Source organism: Sphaeramia orbicularis, chromosome 18 (assembly GCF_902148855.1).
Source record: "Sphaeramia orbicularis chromosome 18, fSphaOr1.1, whole genome shotgun sequence".
NCBI lineage: Eukaryota > Metazoa > Chordata > Actinopteri > Kurtiformes > Apogonidae > Sphaeramia > Sphaeramia orbicularis.
Genome location: NC_043974.1, coordinates 2829822 through 2857506, shown reverse-complemented (window position 1 = coordinate 2857506; position 27685 = coordinate 2829822). Strand labels below are relative to the sequence as shown.

At 39.9% G+C, this 27685-nt stretch overlaps 1 protein-coding gene across 1 annotated transcript; it reads left to right on the top strand.

The window, feature by feature from the left end:
* Positions 1-27685, top strand: ovol1a (ovo-like zinc finger 1a). The gene is made up of 5 exons (XM_030162480.1): positions 1-463; positions 23790-24013; positions 24420-24629; positions 25348-25492; positions 27140-27685. Exons 1-5 carry the CDS (start codon positions 364-366, stop codon positions 27466-27468), a joined length of 1008 nt encoding a protein of 335 aa, XP_030018340.1. The 5' UTR covers positions 1-363; the 3' UTR covers positions 27469-27685.

The window sequence follows — 27685 nt, the reverse complement described above, 5'->3', positions numbered from 1 at the left end:
CCCTCCCTCCCTCCTTCTTTCTCTACTCCCGTTATTTCAGGCCGTGTCTGTACCTGTCTGTCTGTTTTCTGTCTGTCTGTCCGGGTTGGATCACCTGTGTGCGGACTCACCTGTCCTGGACTCCGAAGGAAAAAGTCCGAATTCTTTTCATTTTTTTGCGTCAGAGCTGGAACCAGGTGTGCGTAAAGAGGTGGAAGGATTCAAACGGTAAAAAAAAAAAGGACAAGAAAGGAGGAAAAGACGAAAAGAGGACAGGAGGACAGGGGACCGGCTCCTTCCGTCTGAGTCCTCCCGCCTGCAGTTCCTGTTTGTCCGCCAGTGTTTGGGACTTGTGTCGGCCTCTCCTGGGGCTCCGGCTGGAACATGCCCAGGGCCTTTCTGGTGAAGAAGGCCAACGTTTCGCCGGGAAAGCGGAACTGGTCGGAACTCCCGGATCATGAACGAGGAGACGTCTACATCCCAGGTGAGTCCCCGCCGCGTAATGAGCCATGTCCGGGCTTCAGCAGGAGAGAGGGGCCGGAGGACACGGGCGGAACCGGAGACTTTTACGCACGGGCTTTTGTGGGTTTGGGGCTGTTTGGGGACATGGGTGGGAGTGGGGTGGGGGGGGTGATCCGTGGGGCAGAGGGCTGAGATTGTAACGGGGCAGCTGCAGAATAACGGGAAACACACAGCGGGCCGAGGAGAGAGAGAGAGAGAGAGAGAGGGAGAGAGAGAGAGAGAGAGAGGAAGAGGGAATCCGGTCGTGGTGGGTGCGGGTCAGATCCACAGTGGACCCCCCTGGACTGGAAGGCCCGTCCATCACCACCACACCTTTAAAACTGACCCCATAATACCATGTCTAACCCGGGTTCTGGTCCGTGTTTGGGCCTGCAGGTACCGGTTCCTGTTGGTTTTCTGGGCTCGACCTTCAGCCTGAATGCGCCTGCGTTCCTTCTGCACATTTGCGTTACATTTGCCCCAAATTCAGACACATTTGAAATCTTATTGAATATTAATTGAGCTGTGGAGCGTGAGAGGTTTAGGATTTTGAACAGAATAGGATTTATATGACGGATTTCTGGATTTAATGTCCCACTAAGTAAAGTTTTTTTTTTTTTTTTTTACATTCTATAATTGTTTTAATTGGAAACCGTATGATGCCACAGTTTTTTTCAGATAACTACCTCCGCCAACGAGGTTATGTTTTTGCCAGGGTTTGTTTTTGTTTGTTTGTTAGCAAGATAACTCAAAAAGTTATGGAAAGATTTTCATGAAATTTTCAGGAAATATTTATAAGGAACAAATGATTAAATGTTGGTGGTTTCTGTTCTTTTCATGGGATGAAATGTCCTTTGCAGTGGACAGTGTTTTTTTTTTTTCTTAAATAAAACTGTGAAACTCTTCTCCACTATAGGACTAAAATCCATTGCTGGGTCTCAGGAGGATATCTCATTCTGCAAACAAAGTTCTCAAGATGCGAACTCAAACATAAAACAGAGCTTTAAAGCTGAATTATCCTGAAAACTAAACTATCTTTGTGTGAAGTTTCAGTGGTTTGGTCATTTTTACGCACAACTCAGTAAGACTTTAAACGGACTCCCATCAGTTTAATCAACTATAACAAATAAATCCTTGTCAGACTTGTCCTTTGCACATTTTAGTGGTATTTATGCCCTACTCAGGTGCTGTTTACTGCTGGAGCTTTGTTAATTGTCGAAGTTTACGCGCAGAATCAGATCTAGTCCTAATGACGTGCCAGAATCAGCCCTCCTGAAAAACATCCACTACATTCGTAAAAAAAAAAAAAACAAAATTGTTCAGAGATAAAGATGGGAAGAACTCCACTGAACTGACAGATGTCCTCCTGAAACCCAGTAAGTCAGCATTTTCGCCATTTTACATTAAATAATTGCCTTAATTGGAAACAGCGGGATGCAACAGTTTTTTCAGATGCATTTTTAAAAATATAATGTCCTTTATACTGTTTTTTTTTTTTTTTTTTTTTTTTTTTTTTTTTTTTTTTTTTTTTAATAAAGCTGTGGAACTGTTGTCCACAACAGAGGACAAACATGCATTGCTGGGTCTCAGGAGGATAAGGTGTGTTTTAGTCACATCTGCATATTTTACACACAAACAAACAAACAAAAAAACAGGAGATTCGACTGTAATTACAGTCTGATTAGAATTTATTCGATACCTTTGATGTGTGTAAACTGTGTAACTATGGAACTGGAATGAAACTTAACAATTAAAACCAAACCGAACAGTTCCATGTAAAATCCAGACCAAACATTTATTTATTTATTTATTTTACACAAAACCCTGATTTAGAGTATAGTCAAACTTATTGATTAGTTGAAACAGATGAGTTAAAAGCCTCTTTCTGAAGGTTTCAAAAATCCTAAAGACACCTGACTTCAGAGTTTTTCAGTTGAAATGGGTGGCTGTGTTTCATACCTGGATGCTGTGGTGTGTTCTGTGCAGGAGGTGCCATGTGTTCACTGTCTGTTCTGTGTTTACCTTCAGCTCTGCATCTGAATGACAAAGCCAAGGGAGTGCACCTCTTTTCCCTTCAACCCTTTTTTCTTTCTCTCTCTCCTTGAAAACAATCCCCATTGTTGCCACCGGTGGAGGTTTTATTGTAAGACCACGTTGGTATCAGATAACAGCTAACGGACTACACCCAACACCCCCCCCCCCCTCCTCCTCCTCTGTCTCTCTGTGTGTCTTTCTTTTCCTTCATTCATCCCATCACCGTTAACTTTTAATCATTGACTTTGGGTCCAGATCCAGCGGTGTACGGCCAGACTTTGTATTTACTAAAAGACTTTAGTTACAATGTACTTCAATGATTTCAGTTTGATTCCAGTTCTATAAAATGTTCAGTACGTTCTACTCATTTGTAAACATAGTGGAAAGTATGAAACAGTTTTGGCTGAATGGATTTAAATCCTTCAGTTTTAGTCCTGACCACACCTTTTTATCTGTGCATTGCATTGTGGGTATTGTTGCTGTTGTTGTAAATGTGTTGTTTTTCTGTGCAGGGGTTCAGTGGGTTGTGCTGTTAGTGTTAGTTTGGACTGAATGTGTGTGTGTCAGTGTTTATCGGCCTTTTTGGGTTTGTTTGTGTATTTTTGTACAGCTGCACCGTCAGTCAGAGCCAGAGGAACAACTACGCATTTACTGTTCAGATAGAATCATTTATATATAGTGTTATTCTATATTTCTTGCCAAATTATAAGCACCTCCCCTACTGGTAAATTTTGAGCAAACTTCTTGTATAACTTCTGTCCATGCTACAATATATTAAGTTGAATAAATATACAAAGCAGTTTATATTGCAAAAGATTTTAATTTAAATCAACTTAGAATTGAGTCCAATGAACTGATGATATTAACTTAATTATTATACAAAACAATTAACATTGCAACAAATTTTCAGTGAAATGAACTCGGCATTTAGTGTGTTGTACTTAAAATAGTAATTCTATTCAAATCAGGCATTTCAGTTTAATACACTCAAGTTTTCATTACTCATTACTTACATTTTTTAAGGGTGACCTCCGATTTTTTAAGTAAACTCAACTTATCTGGTCTGACAGTGCATGTCCTGTTCACTAGTGTCTGTTTAAACCAGGGCTCTCAGACTCCTGTTCTTTCAGGTTCCACATTCAGTCCAGTTTGATCTGCAGTGGGTCGAACCAGTCAAATAAGAACAGAATAACCGATAAATAATGACAACTGACAACTTTTGCCTCCACCAGGAGGTACTGTGATCGCTGTGCTTTGTGTGTTTGTTTGTCTGTTAGCAAGATAACTCAAAAAGTTATGGATGGATTTTCATGAAAATTTCAGGAAATGTTGATACTGGCACAAGGAACAAATGATTACATTTTGGTGGTGTTCGGGGGTGGGGTGGGGCAGATCTGTCTTGGTGGAGGTCTGTGTTCTCTAAGTGCTTTTCTAGTTTTCTCTGTTTTAGTGCAAAACAACCCATTAAATTATGAAAATACTTACTTTTATAAACTTTCCAAACAAAAAAAGATATGAATAACCTGAAAAAACTGAAATTTCTTAAGAAAAATCAGTGCAATTTTAACAGTCTTCTGCCTCCACTTCTCATTAGTCCATGTGCATTCTGGATCAGATCTACAAAGACACTAAACACTGAGGAACAGGAAGAAAAGAGTTCAAATTGGGCTGAATTTTCTTTAGACATTTCAGGTTCATATTTGTTCAGATAATTCACATTTTATTGTAACAGGATAGTTTGTAAATGTAAATATTTTCACAATTTAATGTTATTTTTTGCACTAAAACAAAGAAAAAGCATTATAGTTGTCATTATTTATAGACATAGTGGAATATTATTTTTTCACATCAAACCCAGTAGTAAATCTGCAGTTCTTCTTTTTTGTCGGTTCTTCTGCTGTTATTATTTGACTGTAGATCAGATTGGTCTGGATGTGGAACTGACACTAAAATGAGTTCCACAGCCTGGACTGTGGAATTTTGTACTTTGTAAATTCATTCCATGGGCCGCATGTTTGACACCCCTGGTTTAAACTCAATAACTGATCTGTGTTTAATCCAGGTATGAGTAGGTCTGAGTCAGGACTGTCACATGACACATGGTACAGCTGACAGAAATAACATTTTGGGATAAAATACTTAAATTCCTGCTGCGTAACACTGGGACTCAAAATGACCACTGAACATGTTTTTTTTTTTTCACTTTTTTCAAATGTCCAAAACATGCTGTTCTCATCGTACATGGATCCTAAATGAAACAAAGGGCTTTAGCTCTGATGGAAAACTACAACTGGGATCAATATTGGATCAAAATGTTGAAATGATCACTTTTTATGAACACAAATCTGTTGGGACAGGGGGACAGCAGTTTGGACCTTTGTTCAGTATCCCAATAAAAGACTGACGGGAACTAAAGCACGACAAATATGATCCTAAACTTTTATTGAACAGACATATTCCAACTGAAGCAGTGGAGCTGCTGGTCTTTCAGACAGGGGAAGCTCATTGTCGACTTTCATAAAAAAAAAAAAAAAAAAAAAAAAAAAGTCAAGTTATTTAAACATAAATTCGTCCTCCGTTCCTTTTTAAGAAAATGCTCAGTGACCTTATCGTACCAAGTAAACAAGAAAACGTTGAAATGATGTTAAATGTAAACCAGTTAGTCCAGTGGTTGTGTTTTCTTTCAGGTCAGTAAATGAACAGTTCATTTGGTTTCTGTGATTTCCCAGCAGAATGTGTGACGGTATTAAACTGAACTGTGTCAGTGAAGGAGCAGATCTGAAAACAGCTGTCAATCAAACAGGATTCAGCCCTCAGACCCATCCTCCAATCAGCACGTGGAAGCTCAACGTCCAGCCCGGCTGAGCTCCGCCCACAGCTCCATTCACCCCCAGAGACACCGAGCGTCCGGGGGCGGGACAACATGGTGTCATTTATCCAATTAGCGTCCAGTTTAGAGTCGTTGAAAAAAGCAGTTCCACTCAGTCCCATTGAAGTGCATGGACGCTGAGCGTCTACGACAAATGCACTGAGCAGAGATGGAGGAGAAAACACAGACACGGGAATGGAGGAGAAGTGAACAACATCCAGTCCACTGATCTGGGATCAAACTGATTCTGAACCAACTGGTCTGAGAGATGAACGTGTTCCAACACATTTGGAGTCAATGAAATGAAAACACTGAACAGATTTGAGCATTTAATTTTGTAATTTTAGTGGAAGCTGAGCTTCCACTGCAGTCGGACACTAAACACCTCTGAACTGAAGTGATATATGCAGATAATAGCAGAGAATAATGGACTAATAATTGGATTGGACAGAACCTCTGAATATTCATGTACTGTTGAAGAATTAGTTCAACAGATTCACAGACTGAAAATATCACTGATACAAGAACAAATATTATGATTAAAGTTAATAGTGCATTTACATATATGAGTCTGGACAAATATTACGATTAAAGTAAATAGTTTTAGATCGTAAATCAAAAAGGACTCCTGTATGAATGGAACTCACCAGCCTTTGATAATAATAATTCTAAATGAACAGAAATGACCGGCCTGACAGAAGGTGCAGTGTTCTATGCACAAAAACGGTCAATTAATTATGACTGAGAATGCACTGTAAAGCTTTTGTAACACTTTGGGTGTTTGATTGAATCTGAAAGTCTGAAACAACCACAAGCAGCAGTGTCAGGTCAAATACACATACAACTCACAGGACATTTTTACCTAAAACATCTTTTGGACACGATCAAAGACAGATTTAGATCCTGATAATGGTAGAAAGGAAGAAACTTGTCATTTCCTGAACTGCTTTCGCTGACATGTTATGTGTTTACTACAAGCATGTGTGTTTGATGCAAAAGGAATAATTAACAACCAACTTTACCGTTCAGACCTTTTAACGTCTGTGTCATTTGAATTAAAGTCACCTGCTTAGGGCTGTGTATCAGCAAGAATCTGGTGATACGATACAAATGACAACACTAGGATCACAATACGATATATCACGATACTGTTTAAAACAAAATTTTTGGTTTGTTTCTTTTTTTAAATGATTATTTCCTTGAAGAATTGAATTCCATCCTAAATCTGCCCAAATCCTAAACACATTTGTATTTGATCCCAACAGGATCTAATGTTCTATCACCAAATGTTTCAACTGTGTTCAAACTGAAATTCTGTTTTACAGACATTCCAGTTTCAGATCCTGTTCAAATGTTCAGATTCTATTAGTTCACAACTAACATCAGAACAGGATTTGAGTTCAATCCCAACAAAGGAACCAACATTATGTAATAAAAGAGTGTGAAAGAATAATAAATAAAATATAAACAAAGAAGAAAAACAAAAAAAACACAAATGAACCTCCTCAATATCTGCATTTGAAAAAATACCTAAAAAATATCGATACAGTACTTTTTTAATATCGATACAGTATTGTGAAATGAAATATCGCGATATATTGCAGAACCGATATTTTCTCACACCCCTACACCCGCTAACTTACGAATCACCTGAAAGTAACTATTTCAAATAAAATCCTCATTAAAAATACATTTCCTGATCAAACAACAAATGTGTGTCACATTAAAAAGTGTTTAACTGAATAATGTTATACTTATAATGTTTACTGGAAAGTTATTTAATTACAGTTCTGGCATTTTTATTACATGGTGTTTTTGTCTCTTGAGTAGGGCTGTTAGAAAGTATCAGTTCTGCGGTATATCATCATTTTTCATTTCACAATACTGAATTGATATTAAAAAGTACTGTATGGATATTTTAGGTATTTATTCAAATGCAGATATAGTGGAGGTTCATTTTGTGTTTTTGTTTTTTGTTTATATTTAATGTTGTGACACTAGTTGTGAACTCATAGAATCTGAACATTTGAACAGGATCTGAAACTGGAATGTCTGGAAAACAGAATTTCAGTTTGAACACAGTTGGAACATTTGTGATAGAACATTAGATCCTGTTGGGATCAAATACAAATGTGTTTAGGATTTGGGCAGATTTCTGCTGGAATTCAATTCTTCCGGAAGATAATCTTTTATAAAAAGAAACAAAACCATTAAAAAATTGTCTTTTTAACAGTATCATGATATATTGTGACATATCGTATCGTGATCCTAGTATTTGATTTGTATCGTCTCACCAGATTCTTGCCGATACACAGCCCTACTCTTGAGCGCAGTTACGACCTGCAGTAAATTGTGACTTTATATCATAAGCAGCGTATTTAATAAGAACAACATTCCTGCTCGACCACACCCTCCATGAATGTACTGTTGGTGACAGAGACATGAGTCCTCATGAAAAAAACAGAGACACCGCCGAACGAAAGAGCGTGTCTGTGCGTAATTAGGCACAGTTAACGCTCCTGTACCAAACCCACAAGAACCATCCAGCATAATGATCTGGTATGTGCTGTTACCTGATGGACCTGCCTGACAGGACACACACACACACACACACACACACACACACACACACACACACACACACACACACACACACCAAGGTTATAATAGTTGTGGATTTTTCATTAACCTCCTCAGACCCAGGAAATGTCAGCAAAGTACCAGCTTTTTTTGTTTTTCTTACCTCCGCCAAGGAGGTTCTGTTTTTGCCGGCGTTGGTCTGTCCGTCTGTGTATAAATAACTCAAAAACTTATGGATGAATTTGGATGAAAATTTCAGGAAATGTTGATACTGGCACTAAGAACAAATGATTACATTTTGGTGGTGATGGGGGGTGGACACTGATCTGCCTTGGCGGAGGTCTGAGTGCTTTACTAGTTTTTATTAGTTTTCATTTTTTTCTAAATGCTTAGTTGTAGTTCAGTTGTAGTTCAGTTGTAGTTTAGTTGTAGTTCAGTTGTAGTTCAGTTGTAGTTCAGTTGTAGTTCAGTTGTAGTTTAGTTGTAGTTCAGTTGTAGTTCAGTTGTAGTTCAGTTGTAGTTCAGTGGTCTCTTTTCTCTTCTTCTCTGTGCTCCTATTCAAATCAATCCCAGACAGGACTCTGCTGCTTTAGTCTCCATGTTTCCAGGTAGAGTGGGGACCAGAAGACGACTGGAAACCACAGTGAACACCAGTGACGGAGCAAAAAGTGTCGTATGGAGACAGCACAGAAAACTGAGAGAGACAAAGAAATTGATTTCATATCAATCCGACACTGACAAAGATGAAAACGAAGTGAATTTTGTCCATAATTTTATCCGTTTTAGTTAGTTTTGTAAACACACAATACAGTTTCAGTTATTGTTTTTTTCTTTTAATTATAGTTTTTATTTATTTCAGTTAATGAAAATGTTTTTACAATTCTAGTTTTCGTCATTTCGTTAGTTTTTGTTAACGATAATAACCTTGAAACACACACACACACACACACACACACAAAGTCAAAGGGGGAGGGATGAAACAGGCGTGTTAGTACTTTTCTCTGGTTCCAGATACCACCTGTTTGGACAGTTGTGGTCATGCATTTATTTGTAAAGTTTTCTCATCGCGTCTCTTTATTACACACATAACTGGCCTTTCACCATGATTTAGTGATTTTTTTTTTTTTTAATGAGCAAAGATAACAAGGAAATTAGCACAAACAAGTAGCTTAGATACAGAAAAGAAGTAGTTGATTAGAATGGAAATTAAAAAAAGGAAATACAGTTACTTCTGTTTTTGCCACATGTAACAGGAGCCGTCATGCACACGAGGATCAGCTGTTTCCTGTTTCCTGTCATGTCATCTGGGCTGTGATAGGTGGCATTATGCACTCTGATAACTATAGTTCAATCAATCACATTTTAGTATTTATACAGTACCAAATCACAACAAAAGTTTTCTTATGGCATTTTACATGTAGAACTGGAATAAACCAGACTGTTAAACTAATGTACAGAACCAACAGAACCTACAGAATCCTCCAGGAGTAAACACTTGGAGACACATGGATGCACAAACTGAACTAGAACTGTTTAAAAAGTAGATGAGCTGGAGTTAATAGAACTACCAACAACTAGTACAAATACCCATAACTAGGGATGGGAATAGATAAGAATTTAATGATTCTGATTCCATTATCGATTTTGCCTTTTGATCCAATTCTCTTATTGATTCTCATTGGGTGAGGGAATAAAAGAGTACAAACAGGTGTGTTTGCATTAACTGTCTGTTATATTTCCATCTACACAGAAAATAGAACATATACAGTATGAACTAATAATAAGAACAGATGATGGTTCGGGGGGGGGGGGGGGGGGTACAGTGACAGTGAAACTCCAGACTCTTTACTAATTCCTCTATTGCTGCATTTCCACTACATGGAACCGGTTCGACTCTGCTCGTCTCCTGTTGTTGTGCTCCTCTTTTCCTTTCCTCTACCTTCAGAAACTTGTATTTGAGGGGGTACGACATTTGTTGCCCGCACCAGAACCAGAACTGGGCCCAGATGATGGCCTGGTGTTCACTCTGTTGCTAGATTCACAAGTGCCGGTAAGTATCGAATCAAATGAATCACATGTGGACAAACGTTTGAACAGACTGGAGGGATTCCACCTTTAGAAGACATGGAAGATCTGACAGAGTTCACCTGGACCTGGTGTGGTCTGTGTGGACCTGGTGTGGTCTGTTTAGACCTGGTGTGGTCTGTTTGGACCTGGTGTGGTCTGTGTGGACCTGGTGTGGTCTGTTTAGACCTGGTGTGGTCTGGTTAGACCTGGTGTGGTCTGTTTGGACCTGGTGTGGTCTGTGTGGACCTGGTGTGGTCTGTTTAGACCTGGTGTGGTCTGTTTGGACCTGGTGTGGTCTGTTTAGACCTGGTGTGGTCTGTTTGGACCTGGTGTGGTCTGTTTGGACCTGATGTGGTCTGTTTGGACCTGGTGTGGTCTGTTTGGACCTGGTGTGGTCTGTTTGGACCTGGTGTGGTCTGTTTGGACCTGGTGTGGTCTGTTTGGACCTGATGTTGTCTGTTTGGACCTGGTGTGGTCTGTTTGGACCTGATGTTGTCTGTTTGGACCTGGTGTGGTCTGTTTGGACCTGATGTGGTCTGTTTGGACCTGGTGTGGTCTGTTTAGACCTGGTGTGGTCTGTTTGGACCTGGTGTGGTCTGTTTGGACCTGATGTTGTCTGTTTGGACCTGGTGTGGTCTGTTTGGACCTGGTGTGGTCTGTTTGGACCTGGTGTGGTCTGTTTAGACCTGGTGTGGTCTGTTTAGACCTGGTGTGGTCTGTTTAGACCCGGTGTGGTCTGTTTGGACCCGGTGTGGTCTGTTTGGACCTGGTGTGGTCTGTTTGGACCGTTTCTGCCTCAACACCATGTTGTCTTCGTTCTGACCAAAACAATGCAGCGTACACGTGACGTCATCGTGCATGCACAATGAAGGCAGAATCTATAAGCAGAATGGTTAAGCAGGCAGGCAAACGATTCCAAGGAATCGAGCTACTGGGATCCAGTTCTCAAAAAGAACTGGTTCTCGATTCCCATCCCTAGCCATAACTGTTAATACTACAACTACAAATACAAGTATTAACAGTGCATACACTACTACTTCAAATACTAGCAAGAGTTGGGGGGTCATTGGATAAAGTTTATTTCAGGGGGTACTCCACTGTAAGAAGTTTGCGACCCAGTGACCTAGAGCAGAATAGAAACCACACCTTGAATCCAGTGCTTACATTTTTACTCTTTTCCATCTTTCATCTTTTCCATCTGACATGAGACAAAAGTTTGAAACAACACAAAATGAGATTAATGGGATTAAAAAAGAACCCAAAAGCTGAAAACAATGTGAAAGGCAAAACAAGACAATAAAAGATGCAACAAAAATGAAAACAACATAATAACTGGTTATTTGTGGACAAAAGTATCTATCACAATAATACATATAATAATAATAATCATAATCATAATGATAATAATGATGATGATGATGATGATAATAATAATAATAATAATAATAATAATAATAATAATAATAATAATAATAATAATAATAATGATGATGTTATTGTTTTGTCATCCAGTCTTACACATGCATATATTTTTCCCTCCACTGTGTTAACATGTCTGATGCTTGATGACCTGTTGCCATGGTGAATGATCATCTCATATCTTCATTGATAATATTTATTTTTCAGTCCTCAGGTAGGTGCTGATCTCTAAAACTTAGCGGTCGAATAAACCGACTCATATCAGCTGTTCTGGAACAGCTCAGGATTGTATCTGCTCAGAGTTCAGGGTTAGGCGAAGACGCTGTTAACCTGGTTTCTGGAGCGGGCCAAAAGGGATAGCATGGTTACAATCATAAATAGACTGATAGTGATGATAAAGCAAAAGAAAACAGATTTAATCCATATGAATGAATTTACAGGACTGTTTAAAGTTTTGGTCGTCCTTTATATTAGCTGTTTTTGCAGTGTTTACATGAACATGTATATTTATTCTCAGTCTCTTTTCTTCAGATACAACAAGAAAATACAGGAAATCTGTGCACAGCCTTAAGAGACATAAAAAATCGAACTAAATGGGTTAAAGGTTAAAGTCAGTATTCAGTTTGACCTCTGACCCGTGACAAGAAGCAGCACAAACCGTTAGAAACATCTGACCTGTGTTGGATAAAACCTGGAATCAAAACATTAGAAAGTGACAAAAATGTCATATTGTCTGAACAAAAGGATGTTTGTTTTTACTGTTGTTCATATTTTACAGCAGTAAAAACCAAAGTTTCAGTGAAAAAAAAAATGCTTCTCTAAACATAAGTGTTGGTATTTATTTAGTCTGAGCTTCCTTTTACTCTGAACTAGGCCTGTGTGTCGGCAAGAATCTGGTGATATGATACAAATCACAATACTAGGATCATGATACGATGTATCATGATACTGTTAAAAAGGACATTTTTTGTTTGTTTCTTTTTTTAAATGATTATTTCCTTGAAGAATTGAATTACAGCAGAAATCTGCACAAATCCTAAACACATTTTTATTTGATCAGAACAGGATCTAATGTTCTATCACAAAATGTTCCAACTGTGTTCAAACTGAAATTCTGTTTTCCAGACATTCCAGTTTCAGATCCTGTTCAAATGTTCAGATTCTGTTAGTTCACAACTAACATCAGAACAGGATTGGAGTTCAATCCCAACAAAGGAACTAACATTATTGAATAAAAGTGTTAAATAATAATTAATAAAATATAAACAAAAAACAAAAATTAATCTCCACAATATCTGCATTTGACTAAATACTTAAAAATATCGATACAGTACTTTTAAATATTGATACAGTATTGTGAAATGAAATATCGCGATATATTGCAGAACCCATATTTTCTTACAGCCCTTCTGTGAACATGTCTTTAATCCTTTTGTTCACTTTCTCATGTTTGATTCCAGGTTTTATCCAACGCATGTCAGATGTTTCTAACGGTTTGTGCTGCTTCTTGTCATGGGGTCAGAGGTCACACTGAATACTGACTGTAACCTTTAACCCATTTAGTTCTGTTTGTCGTGTGTCTCTTAAGGCTGTGCACAGATTTCCTGTATTTTCTTGTTGTATCTGAAGAAAAGAGACTGAGAAATAAATACACATGTTCATGTAAACACTGCACAAACAACTAATGTAAGGGAACAGTACTGTAGATAGTGACCTTTTAATATGTTCATCAATCCTAGAGGAATGATTGGAAGTTTAATCTGAAGTACTGCGAACTGTTTCACACACAAAATGGCAAGCTCTTTTTCTTTTTTCCTTCTGCGTTCTCCGTATTTTCCTTCTGCCTCCACACTCGTCTTATGGCGTCTTCCTGGTTAATGTTTATTGGCTGAGAGGAAATGTAACGGACCCTACAGACAGCCTCCAGCGGCAGACGACACACCTTCAGCAAACAGCCTCACACCCTCTGGTTGATAAACTTATCTGATTATTCGACCCGGCAGCTCGACCAGATGAATTCCAAACACAGGTTATTAACCCTTTCATGCGTAGTGGTCACTACAGTGGACAGCTCTTCAAAGATGTTCTCTTTTATCCTCCTGACACCCAGCAATGCATCTGTGTCTTCTGTAGTGGACAAAAGTCTCACAGCTTTACTTAAAAAATACATAAATGTCCACTGAAAAGGACATTTTATATGTATATATATATATATATATATATATATATATATATATATATATATATATATATATATATATATATATATATAAACTGTATCTGAAAAACTGTTGCATCATGCTGTTTCCAATTAAGGCAATTATTTAATGTAAAATGGCCAAAATGTTTACTTACTGGGTCTCAGGAGGATATATTCATGGATTTTGTTGTTTTATTTCCATATCAGCCGACACAGTGGACGCTTATGCACCATTCCATAATAATACACTGACACTCAGACCATTACTGTAACGTTGCTGTTCTAGATAAATCTGATCTGCACTAACATGTTTGAGTGTAAATCAGTTGTTTGTTATTGTTATTAGATTGTCGTTAACACAAGTTGTTTTTTTTTTTTTTTGCATATTATCTCCATGAAGTGAGTAATAACTAGTATTATAGTATGTTAAAATGTGAGAAAACATCAGATTAGCAGCATTAGAAATGTTTTAATTCATAGTTTTCACACAAAATATCAGTAAATGCATGTTTCTTTGCTTCAAATATAAAACACATGGGGTCCAGCTGAGTGGATATTTTTGCAACTCCATGAAAAATAGGTTCATAAGAAAATTTTCATTCACATAGTTTTGTTCAAAACTAAAGAGGAATAAAAACAGGGTGAAAAAACCCTGATTAAGGTTTTCATAATTCATGCATGAAAGGGTTAAAGTGCAGGGGGGAAACGCACTTTATTTTTTGGTGTCTCCGCCTCTTTGTGTTGTTGTCTTGTGGGGTATTTTGAACCCCCCCCCCCCCCCCCCCCCCCCGTCGAACTCTCAAACACACACACACACACACACACACACACACACCTCATTCATTGGTGGGGGTGGGGGTGGGGGTGAACAAACAATGTGAGATGAGATTAAATGTCCAGCCGGCAGCGGTCGCCACAGAAACTATCACTGACTCAAACAAAGAATTAGGAGCGATGTAAAAACACACACAGTGTTTTCTGCAGCGTCCACTTTTTAATGATGGAAACTCATACAGTAATTATGTTTGGTGTAGACATGGAACCATAAGAACATTTCACATCAGGGTTATTGGGACTAAAATTATCACAGTTATCTTTATTATCACGGTATTGTTGAAATTGTGCTCAAAATGTTCAAAAAGTACTGATACACACACTGAAATAATTAAACCAAGTTGTATTTTGGAAAATAAATAAATAAATAAAATAATCAGCACAATGCCCTTTCCATGTCAGAAACATTCAAATGTTCACATGTGAATATCAAGCATACAAATGAGTATGAAATGAGTGGAAACTAACCGAACAGTTTATAGAAAAACTAAGAGTTTTTAGTTTGTTTTTCAGAGATAGATAAATAGATAATCTCTCTTTTTCTCTCTTTCTTTCTCCCTCTCTCTCTTTCTCTTTCATAGTGCGTTAATCAAACACAGTTATCATGAGAATTAGAATTTGAATGCTAATACTAACCGTCTGGAATTTTACCGTGGTTTATCGTCATACCGGTAATCGTTACGTCCCTAGTTTGGTGTTTTAAAGTTTACCCTTTTGGAGAAACACTTTGTGCCGTTTACTTAAAGTATAAAATCTAAAAGGAAAGGTCAGAGTGGACCTTTTTCTTCAGCGCACCACAAACATCTGTGGTCATGTCTGGGCTTCAGGTGTCATCAGTCTGTCAGATTATGGAGTCGATAATGGTGTGGAATGTGGAAGTAGGATGACTTCCTCCAGGACACTTCTTACCTTCTTCTGTATTTAGCTTTTCCTTCAACTCAGTACATACCAATTCACCGCTGTGCAACAGTCCCAGACTTCTACTTTACTTCTATCTGCTCCATCCTCTCTCCAACCTGTAGACCAGGGCTGTCAAACTCAGGTTAGCTCAGTTCCACTTTCAGCCTAATCTGATCTAAAGTGGGCCGGACCAGTACAATAATATAAATAATAGGAGAAGAACTTAGAAATAATGTCAACTCTAAAGTTTTCTCTATGTTGTTGAGTGAAAAAAGCCAAATTATGTTTTTAAAACTATGTACAATTTTAACAATGTTGCACCTAGTTTATCATTTATACAAAACAACAGATCACAGTGGATCTACAAATACACAAAACATTTAATAACAGGCAGAATATTGGTAACATTAGACATACTACTACACATTCCAGGTTGTTCATATTTGTTCAGGTTTTTCACATTTTTTCTAAAAGGCTAGTCTGTAAATGTAAACATTTTTGTATAATTTTACTTTTTTATAACTAAACCAAGACAAAAATTTGCAGTTTTCATTATTTATAGGTTATTATGATAGTATTGTACTGGTCTGACCCACTTTAGATTAAATTGACCTAAAATGATTTGAACATCCTTGATGGTTCATGTCTTCAGTGTAATTTTTGCATTTCACAAATTCATCCCTTGGGCTGGATTGGACCCTTTGGCGGGCCGGTTTTGGCCCCTGGGCCGCATGTTTGACACCTGTGCTGTAGACTGTGTCAACTTTCACATTTCAGGTGAAGCAAAAACATGCAAATCTTTTGGCTCCAGCAGAGGATCGGCAGTTTGTGTCTAGACTAGACTAGAGCGGCACCTTTCCCAGGATGGTGCAGAAGTTTACATCAGTCCAGTTCTCTGGATTTGTTGAAGTTAATGGCTCTTCACACGGTTAATGATTCACAATTTTTTTTTAAGAATAGTGGTGTCAGGTGCTGGGAACATATCTACAACAAAAGACGAGCTACAAAACACACCCTGAGATCAAGGAAGAAGTTCTTGGGTTCCACAACTTCTTCATGACTTTAAGACACATCTGTGTTTTTTAATTTAAAACCATCTCTGTAACATCTACAGGGGTTGGACAAAATAATGGAAACACCTTTAAAAATCAACAAAATATAATTTAATATGGTGTAGGTCCGCCTTTTGCGGCAATTACAGCCTCAATTCTCCGAGGTATTGATTCATACAACTTGTGAATTGTTTCCAAAGGAATTTTCAGCCATTCTTCAGTTAGAATACCCTCCAACTCTTTTAGAGACGATGGCGGTGGAAATCGACGTCTTACTTGAATCTCTAAAACTGACCATAAATGCTCAATAATGCTGAGGTCTGGGGACTGTGCCGGCCATACGAGATGCTCAACTTCATTAGAATGTTCCTCATGCCATTCTTTAACAATTCTAGCTGTATGGATTGGGGCATTATCATCTTGAGGTGAAGGTGTTTCCATTATTTTGTCCAACCCCTGTATCCTTTAGTCACCAAAAATATTTAAGTCAAAAATACATGGAATAAGGCTGTTCTTCTACTTGGTCTTAACGCAGCAGGAGCTGTGCTACGCTGTGGAATTTTACTTCTAAGTTATTCGCAGATCAAAACCCAAAACCCAAATTCGGTGTCTACCTGGAATCACTCGAACACATCCTTCCTGTTCTGACCCGTCCTCTATCAAAACTGTGTTGAATAAATGCGCTGTGTTGGCACCTCATCCACAACAGACACAAGTCCACAAATCACAGATGAAATGTGACTAGGAAGGTTAAAGTGCTTAATGAGTAACGTTAGCTTGCTAGCAAGACACTAGTAACGTACAAAAGACACAAATAAATGATTCAAATGCTACACTAACAAGTACGGCTAGTTACCAAGACAAAAGATAGCAATTAAGAAACAAACTGAATTCAGATGCTAACACACTAGTTACAAACTAAAATACACAAACACAAACATTAAAATCTTAAAGCTGGTATGTAACATTGGCTAACATGCTAATTAGCGACTCAGGACACCCAGACACTAAACTGATGATTGAGATGCTAACACTGACAGGCAGCGCTAGCTAGCAAGACACTAGTCACCAACTAATCGTTCATATACATACATATATACAGTATGTGTATATGTGTGTGTGTGTGTGTGTGTGTGTGTGTGTGTGTGAATGGGTGAATGTGAGGCTTTGTGAAGCACTTTGAGCACCATGAAAGTGCAGAAAATGCACTGTATAAATTAGGTCCATTTACCATCAAGCATTATTAGCATCAGTTTCTGCTCTGAAGTGTCTGAAGTTTGCTTGAAAAGTTACTACAGTCTACTCTCGTTAAACCGCCCGCCGTTATACCGCCATTTCCGCCTATCGCCATCCGCCAGCCCAGTTCCATGCGCAAACAACACTTATACCATTGATTTCCCGACCGTTATACCGCCAGCGTGATTGCCATCGAGTACACATAAATTTTAACAATGCACTGAAACAAACGCGCCAGACGCTGATCGCGACAAGCTACGAGTAGGTCTACGGAACGGCCACCGTTCATTTATCGCGGAACACTCAGTAGGTCAGGATGTCGGGAAGAGGACGTGGGATTAAGCCAAAGCCTCAAGATGATGGGGTGTCATTTCCCGACACGGTATAATAATGCTTAAAATGTTTCCCCACTTTAAATGATCCCTTACAACATAACAGAATCAAGATTTATTTAGAAACGCAATTAGAACGGGTTAACGGAGGCAGCATAGACATCATATAGTAAAGACATGCACATTATGGACGCAACCCGTTGGAACGCCATTTTCACTATACCGCCAATTTGGCCGTGAACGGAAGTTGGCGGTATAACGAGAGTAGACTGTATATTCTGTCAGATGCTAATTTGCACAGTAGTGATGTCAAAAACTAATTAACATGTATCAGAATTAATATTAAAGTCAGTATTTTACAAAAATGTGAATTCAGATTAACATTAGAAATGTAGAACAAAAGAAAACAAAAATGGAATCATTGCTCGGTCACTGGAATTTCTATTCATATTTCTTTAATGTGTCTATCAGCTGATTGATCCAATCACTGAACCTAATCACAGAAACCTCTTGAAGGGAAATATCTGAAATCTGCACTTAAAGGTACTAGAGTTTTTGAGGATTTGTTTTAGAGGTCTTAAAAAGTGCTATAATGAGCATGAGAATAGTTTAGATAGTTTAGAATGTAACCACACTGTCCAGAGCTGCAGCAACTGAATAATGTCTACACGACAGGATGAATAATTCAAAGTAGTGTTAGTTCGACATTTTCTAGTATCTCCAGATCCCTCCACTTCAGAGATATCACCAGGAGTTTATTGCAGATTTCTCACTCTGACATCCACATGGGTACCAGGCTGTCATCCTCTGGGAGTGAACAGGAGCGTACAGCTTAAACATGACCAACAGCGGGGTTCTTCACACAGACACAGTGTCCTGGAAAGCATGTCCTTCACTGAACAGCACTGACAGATACTGGTTCAGCACTTCACAGATGTCTGCCACGGTCAGGTGGTACAACCAGAAGACCAGTAATAGTCTCTAACTGGGTTTCCATGACCCTCAGAAATGTGCAAAATGTAAAGTGTGCAACAGAAAACTGGAAACGGAAACCCCGAAATGTCGCAAAAACTGTCAAAGATCACAAATAAGTGTGTACGCTCTCATCAGGTGGTTCTGGAGTCGTTTGGATCTAGAAGTATAGTGTACAGGTGTACTGGGAACACAGTTAGTTCATGTGGTCCTGGTGGTTTAGTCCTGTTCATGTGGTCCTGGTGGTTTAGTCCTGTTCATGTGGTCCTGGTGGTTTTGTCCTGTTCATGTGGTCCTGGTGGTTTAGTCCTGTTCATGTGGTCCTGGTGGTTTTGTCCTGTTCATGTGGTCCTGGTGGTTTAGTCCTGTTCATGTGGTCCTGGTGGTTTAGTCCTGTTCATGTGGTCCTGGTGGTTTAGTCCTGTTCATGTGGTCCTGGTGGTTTAATGCTGTTTATGTGGTCCTGGTGGTTTAGTCCTGTTCATGTGGTCCTGGTGGTTTAGTCCTGTTCATGTGGTCCTGGTGGTTTTGTCCTGTTCATGTGGTCCTGGTGGTTTTGTCCTGTTCATGTGGTCCTGGTGATTTAGTCCTGTTCATGTGGTCCTGGTGGTTTAGTCCTGTTCATGTGGTCCTGGTGGTTTTGTCCTGTTCATGTGGTCCTGGTGGTTTAATGCTGTTTATGTGGTCCTGGTGGTTTAGTCCTGTTCATGTGGTCTCAGTGGTTTAGTCCTGTTCATGTGGTCTCAGTGGTTTAGTCCTGTTCATGTGGTCCTGGTGGTTTAATCCTGTTCATGTGGTCCTGGTGGTTTAGTCCTGTTCATGTGGTCCCGGTGGTTTAGTCCTGTTCATGTGGTCCCGGTGGTTTAGTCCTGTTCATGTGGTCCCGGTGGTTTAGTCCTGTTCATGTGGTCCTGGTGGTTTAGTCCTGTTCATGTGGTCCTGGGGGTTTAGTCCTGTTCATGTGGTCCCGGTGGTTTAGTCCTGTTCATGTGGTCCCGGTGGTTTAGTCCTGTTCATGTGGTCCTGGTGGTTTAATCCTGTTCATGTGGTTCTGGTGGTTTTGTCCTGTTCATGTGGTCCTGGTGGTTCTGCTCAGTCCAGTGGTCTCCCTATGACCCTGGACTCAGAACAGGTGGTTCTAGTTGGTTCTGTCCAATAGACACTGGCTTTAGTGGAGGAACTGCCCCCCCCCCCCCCCCCAGGGCAGGACCAGTCTGGGGACACCTGAGGGTCCAGAACATCACACAATTCAGGAAACAGTACCCAGGTCACTGGGAAATTCTGGATCCACCACTGGTTGTTGAATTGCTGCAGTCCAGTTGTGTCCCATAAATCCATGGTGCCATGGTGTCCATAAATGTGGACTTTTCCTCGGTCCGGTTCTGCGTTCCCTTCTTCTGGAGTTGAAGACAGTCAGTGCAACAGCAGCAGATGAACCCACACTACAGCAGACACACCAGGAGGTTCTGATCCAACTGAGGCAGAACCAGAACCAGATGAACCCACACTACAGCGGACACACCAGGAGGTTCTGATCCAACTGAGGCAGAACCAGAACCAGATGAACCCACACTACAGCAGACACACCAGGAGGTTCTGATCCAACTGAGGCAGAACCAGAACCAGATGAACCCACACTACAGCGGACACACCAGGAGGTTCTGATCCAACTGAGGCAGAACCAGAACCAGATGAACCCACACTACAGTGGACACACCAGGAGGTTCTGATCCAACTGAGGCAGAACCAGAACCAGATGAACCCACACTACAGCGGACACACCAGGAGGTTCTGATCCAACTGAGGCAGAACCAGAACCAGATGAACCCACACTACAGCGGACACACCAGGAGGTTCTGATCCAACTGAGGCAGAACCAGAACCAGATGAACCCACACTACAGCGGACACACCAGGAGGTTCTGATCCAACTGAGGCCAAACATCTGCTGTAAACCAGAACCAGAACACAACTAGACAGGACTGGACCACAATGAACACATGTGGACAGACAGAACTGGACTAGAACCACAGCAGAACCAAACACTGTTCAATGGAAACACCTACATGGACAAACTGGACTGGGTCAGAACTGGACAAATATTACTTTTATTTTGTTAAAACTGTCATGGAAACCCAGCTGGTGTAGGCTCTATCAGGTAGTCCCAGTAGATCTTTCTTCATGGCCCAGGTTTAGGGATGGAACCAGAGGAAAATTTCATATCATGGTTATTGGGACCAAATTATCACAGTTATCATTATTATCACAGTATTGTTGAAATTGTGCTCAAAATGTTCAAAAAGTACTTAAACACACACTGAAATAATTTAACCAAGTTGTATTTTGAAAATAAATAAATAAATAAATATAATAGGCACAGTGTACTTTCTGTGTCAGAAACATTCAAATATTAACATGTAAACATCAAACATGCAAATGTGCATTAGAGATGGAACCGTATGGACACTGTTTGAGTTGTTTTAGGGTGTCTCTCTCTCTCTCTCTCTCTCTCTCTCTCTCTCTCTCTCTCTTTCTCTTTCAAAGTGCAGTAATCAAACACAGTTATCATGAGAATTAGAATTTAAACGCTAATACTAACTGTCTGGAATTTTACTGCGGTTTATCGTTATACCGGTAATAGTTCCATGTCTACCCAGGTTTCAGCTTGACTTTTTACACCAGCTTTAATAGAATGAGTTCAGGTGTATATGGGAGGTGGACAGTCAGATGAGATGCACCTTATCACAGGTGTTCTGTCCCTGTGTGTTGTGCAAATTAAAGAGTCCTTCAAATACAAAAGATCCAAAGTACTGTTGGTTAATAACCTCTGGGAGTGCTGTCTTTGGACTGGATACACTGATAGTCTTCATCCCCACTAGGGATGGAACCATATGAAAATTTCATATCACGGTTATTGTGACCAAAATTATCACAGTTATCATTATTATTGCGGTATTGTTGAAATTGTGCTCAAAATGTTCAAAACGTACTGATAGACACTGAAATAATTTAACCAAGTTGTATTTTGAAAAAAAAAAAAAAAAACAACAAAAAAAATCCAAATAAAATAATTGGCACAATGTACCTTCTATGTCAGAAACATTCAAATATTAACCCTTAGTGGTCTGAGTCTATTTTGTCCGTTTTTCAGTCCTTTTGGTTTTGCCTTTATATACTATATAAACAAATGTTTACTATACCCATGTTTGGATCTGTTTTTTCAGCACAACTTCATCTGTATCATCTGTCTATTATTATTTTTCATTTTAACCTACTATAAAAACATAAAAGGCCAGAAAACACAAAAAAATGTAAAATCTGATTTGAAAAATGTATATAATTTATTGCATAAATAACACACAGATGCTTAATGAACCTTTTCAAAAACTTTAAAAGTGAATATTGGTTCCAAATATTAGGTATAGAAAATTAAAATTGTAATAAATTAACACTATACTCAAATATTTGACATAACAGCAGATCTTTACAAAGGCGTTTTCTCTTTCAAAGTGCGGTAATCAAACACAGTTATGAGAATTAGAATTTAAACGCTAATACTAACTGTCTGCAATTTTACTGTGGTTTATTGTTATACCGGTAATCATTACATCCTTACTCCCCACTAAAGGTTGTGAACTTCAACACCCTCACATTTAGACAGAGTCCAGCTGTGGTGGTTGTCCTCCAAACATGTCCATGTGAGCAGGTCCTGTACCTGCTGGATGGAGCTGTCATCTGCACAGTCCAGATCCATGAGGACAGGACCACAGTGTGTGTTGTAGCCTGAAAGGGAACATGAGCGGTGTGTCTGTACCGACAGTGTGAAAGGAGTCTGTTCTGTGTGTGAGATGTTGTGTTGGGACATGTTGTGTGTCTGTGCAGACCGTTACCTCTGCTGTGAACATCAGCCCTTCTGTCCGCCTGGGCTAACGCTAACGCTAACCCCACTGCTGCATTTGCATTCACATTTGAGTTTTATCTGATTCAGGCTCTTTGGAGTCAAGTGATTCGTTGTTTGTCACTGAGCTGAACCACACCTGTCTGCCTCACACACACACACACACACACACACACACACACACACACACACACACACACACACACACACACACACACACACACACACAGACAAACACACCTGTATGATGTTGGCTCAGTGGTTTCTATGACTTTAAACCCTGCATCTATTTCTGTGCCTCCCTCTTTTCAGGCATGTTTTGTTAGCGGGTGTTCATACCATGCAAAAGGCATGTACACACACAGTCCTCAGCAACACACACACACACACACACACACACACAGGCTGGCATCCACCCCTGCGGAGGTGGATTGTTTGAGGAAGGTAAAGAGCTGGTGCTGCAAGACTGTCTGGTCAGACGAGTCTAACTGTAATGGTAATAGGACTGTGTGTGTGTGTGTGTGTGTGTGTGTGTGTGTGTGTGTGTGTGTGTGTGTGTGTGTGTGTGTGTGTGTCTGCAGAAACAATAGGCTGAATGTGTGCACACCCTGTTGCACTCAGCCACATACACACACATTTACCTTTGCCTGTTTGCTAATTATGCTATTGTGCAAATATTTGCGGTGCAGGCTGGTAGCTCGTTATGAAATCCAAAGTCATGTCTAATTCTTCTTTTTCACACACTTGTTTTTTCTTCCACAACAGCATGTGTTTTGTTCTTAAATATCTCATAACATCCACAGTGGTGAACTACAGATGACTGTAGACTTGTGTTTTTGTCCCTCTCTGCTGTCTTTGGTCCTCAGACGTCTGTCTGCTTGCGTACAGATGACTGACAGCTGACTCTTGTCTTTCAGTCTCCATCTTCCCTCCGTCCAGTCTGATGATGGAGGCTGAAGCCACGCCGGCAGAGTCCACGCCGCTCTGCCTCACCAAACCCTCTCTGTCCGACACGTACGCGGAGCTACCGTCCAGCACGGTGCTGGGCCGGCCGCAGAGCCCGCCCGCTTCCACACAGGAGAGGTCAGAGGTCAGGCGGAGGACGCAGGGAGGCTCCATTTACATCCGATCAAAGATAAAGGTGAAGGAATGAGCTGAGTGGTACTGACACTTCAACACTATATGTGTGTCCTTTAGACACTGTCAACCTGACTACTGCCTCCACATTAAACAGCACACGTGTTCTCCTCTTTTTAGACTTTCTGAATCACTCTTTCTTACATTATTTGTATTTTAGTTCAATTTTATGTATGGATTTGTAAAAGTGCTTGTTTTATTTTACTCTGGCAAAATGTATTTTTCTGGGTCTGAGTTTGCTAACTGGAGCATGTTGGCCTCCATACTTGAATGAAAGCTGCACGTACAGATGAGGTTTAGGAAAGCTTGTCCTGTCTGCAGCAGAATTCACACACACTGAAGTGAAGTCCTTGTGAACCTGAGTTCCTTCTGTTTGGATTCGTTTGGAACTCTTTTCGTTCTCATCACAGGTAACCACGGGCGAGTTGCCTCCCGATCCGTCTCTCCCACTCTCTCTTCCTCCGGTTCCAGCTCTCCCAACTTTCACCCCACACACCATTGTGACTCCGGTTGCCATGACGACATCTCCTGCACCCATGGAAACAGGACCTGTGGCAACCAGATCAGCAGCTCAGAGTCAAAGTTCAGCAACGAGGACAACTGGAACATTTGTCTGCCAGGTATGAGGATTCACAGCCGAAACTGGAGTATTTACAATGAATATTAAAAATAAATAAATAAATAAAATGTGTGTGTGTGTGTGTGTGTGTGTGTGTGTGTGTGGGTGTGTGTGTGTGTGTGTGTGTGTGTGTCTATACACACACACAAAGTTTTGGCCGGCCTGTACATTAGTTGTTTTTGCAGCTGCTCTAAACCAAAGTGCTGGTATGTATTTAGTCTGACCTTCCTTTTCCTCTGAACATGTCTTTAATCCTTTTGTTCACTTTCTGATGTTTGATTCCAGGTTTTATCCAACACATGTCAGATGTTTCTAATGTTTTTTGCTGCTTCTTTTCATGGGGTCAGAGGTCACACTGAATACTGACTGTAACCTTAAGCCCATTTAGTTCTGGGTTATTGTGTCGTTTAAGGCTGTGCACAGATTTCCTGTATTTTCTTGTTGTATCTGAAGAAAAGAGACTGAGAAAGAAATATACATGTTCATGTAAACACTGAAAAAACAACTAATGTAAAGGACGAACAAAACTTTGGCCAAGTACTGTGTGTGTGTACACATATATATATATATATATATATATATACACAGTTTATTGAACTATTTGGTATTTGCATTTATTTTGAAAGAAACAGTATATAGATGACAGACAGTAGGACTTGTCATCAGTCAAATAAAGTGCTGTGAATCCAGAGGGTTCACTGTGCTGTTGTTGTGTGTAGGTTTGTCAGAAGATGTTCCAGTACCAGCGAATGTTGAACCGACACATCAAGTGTCACAACGAGACCAAGAGACACCTGTGTAGCTTCTGCGGAAAAGGCTTCAACGACACCTTCGACCTGAAGAGACATGTGCGCACACACACAGGTGGGTTATACCAACACACACACACACACACACACAGGTGGGTTATACCAACAAACACACACACACACACACACACACACAGGTGGGTTATACCAACACACACACACACACACACACACACACAGGTGGGTTATACCAACACACACACACACACACACACAGGTGGGTTATACCAACAAACACACACACACACACACACACACGGGTGGGTTATACCAACACACACACACACACACACACACACACACAGGTGGGTTATACCAACACACACACACACACACACACAGGTGGGTTATACCAACACACACACACACACACCAGTGGGTTATGCCAACACATTATTATTATTATTATTATTATTATTATTATTATTATTATTATTATTAATAATAATAATAATAATAATAATAATAATAATAATAATATTGTTAATAATATGAGAGGTTATGTCCAAACTATCAGCTATTGTGAAAATATGAATATGAAGGTTATTGATCAAGAAAATGCCCCCCCCCCCTCCAAAAAAACCCCCCAAAAAACTGAAAAATGCTAATCGTATAGATATGTTTGGCTTTTCATAAAAAAATAAAAAAATAAAAAAAAATCTGCATTCTGTCTGTTATTTAACAACAATTGATGATGAGGTTTGACTTTTCTCATATTTATGAGATCTTTCCTCAAATAATGGGAGAAGGATTTAGATCCATTTGGCCTTATTTAATAGTTTACTAAAGTGGCTTCATGGAGACAACAGATGGAGTTAAATTAGTTGAATAAGTGACTGATCAGATCATAGAGGAGTGTGGAGGGTCATCTCAGCTGTGTGCATCTCAAAAAGCAGCCATTTTACAACTGAATCCTTCTGAGTTTAAACCATTGAATCACATTTGAAACTGGAGTTTAAACTTCAGATGCAAAAGTTAACGTATGAGAATAAGTTAAAGCACAGGTGTCAAACATGTGGTCCAGGGGCCAAATCCAGCCCACCAAAGGGTCCAGTCCGGCCCCTGGGATGAATTTGTGAAATGCAAAAATTACACTAAAATATGAACGATCCTTTTAGTTCAGGTTCCACATTCAGACCAGTTCAATCTCATAATAACCTATAAATACTCACAACTCACATTTTTGTCTTTGTAAATGTAAATACAACCTGAAATGTCTTAAGAGAAGTGCAATTTTAATAATATTCCACCTTTTACTAAATATTTTGTGTGTCTGTAGATCCACTGTGATCTGTAAGTTATAATGTACATGGGGAAATGATAAACTAAAGCAAAATAATGTTAAAATTACATTTTTTTTTTCAGTTTGTTCATGTTATTCACGTTGTTTGAAAGGATAGTTTGTAGATGTAAACATTTTCATCATGCAAATTTTACTTTTTTCACTGTAAAATATTGAGAAAAGTTTGGAGTTGACATTATTTACATATTATTCTGTTATTATTTGACTGGTCTGGCCCACTGCAGATCAGATTTAGCTGAATGTGGAACTGAACTGAAATGCGTTTACCACCCCTGAGTTTAAGTATACATTTAATATAGGTTCAGAGTGAACTTGTTGATGCAGCCCAGTGTTTAATGTTGGGTTTTACAGCAGAAACCCATGAAAGCAGAGGTGTGACGTTGTTCTATTTTCCTGCAGGAGTCCGTCCGTACAAATGTACTCTGTGCGACAAAGCCTTCACCCAGCGCTGCTCCCTGGAGTCGCACATGAAGAAGATCCACGGGGTCACCTTGAAGTACGCCTACAAGGAGCGTCGGAACAAGCTGTACGTGTGCGAGGAGTGCGGCCACACGGCGGGAACTCAAGACGACCTGCTGCTGCACCTTCACCAGCTCCACCCGGACAGTATTCTGCTGAAGGGAAAGGCTGCGAGGAGAGCCACGGCGGGGAGGGACGGAGGAGAATCCGCCCCAGGATCTCCTCAGGGAGCGGAGAGCGATGACACGAGCGGATCGGTGGGGCAGTAGAAAGAGGAACTCAGGGGGGTCGGTGTTGGACTGGATCCATCAGAAGGAGGCTCTACTCAGCTGTGATTGGTTCTTTTATTACACAGGTGGCAAACCGGCCAAATCCAGCCCACCAAAGGGTCCAGTCTGACCTGTAGGATGGATTTGTGAACTGCAAAAATGACACTGTGGATATTAACAGTTAAGGATGTTCAATCTAAAGTGGGTCAGACCAGAA

Coding starts and splice junctions, on each gene's coding strand:
- ovol1a (XM_030162480.1), top strand. CDS start 364: ATGCCCAGGGCCTTTCTGGTGAAGAAGGCCAACGTTTCGCCGGGAAAG. Junction 24,014..24,419: donor ACATCCGATCAAAGATAAAG/GTGAAGGAATGA, acceptor TTCTCATCACAG/GTAACCACGGGCGAGTTGCC. Junction 25,493..27,139: donor ACATGTGCGCACACACACAG/GTGGGTTATACC, acceptor ATTTTCCTGCAG/GAGTCCGTCCGTACAAATGT.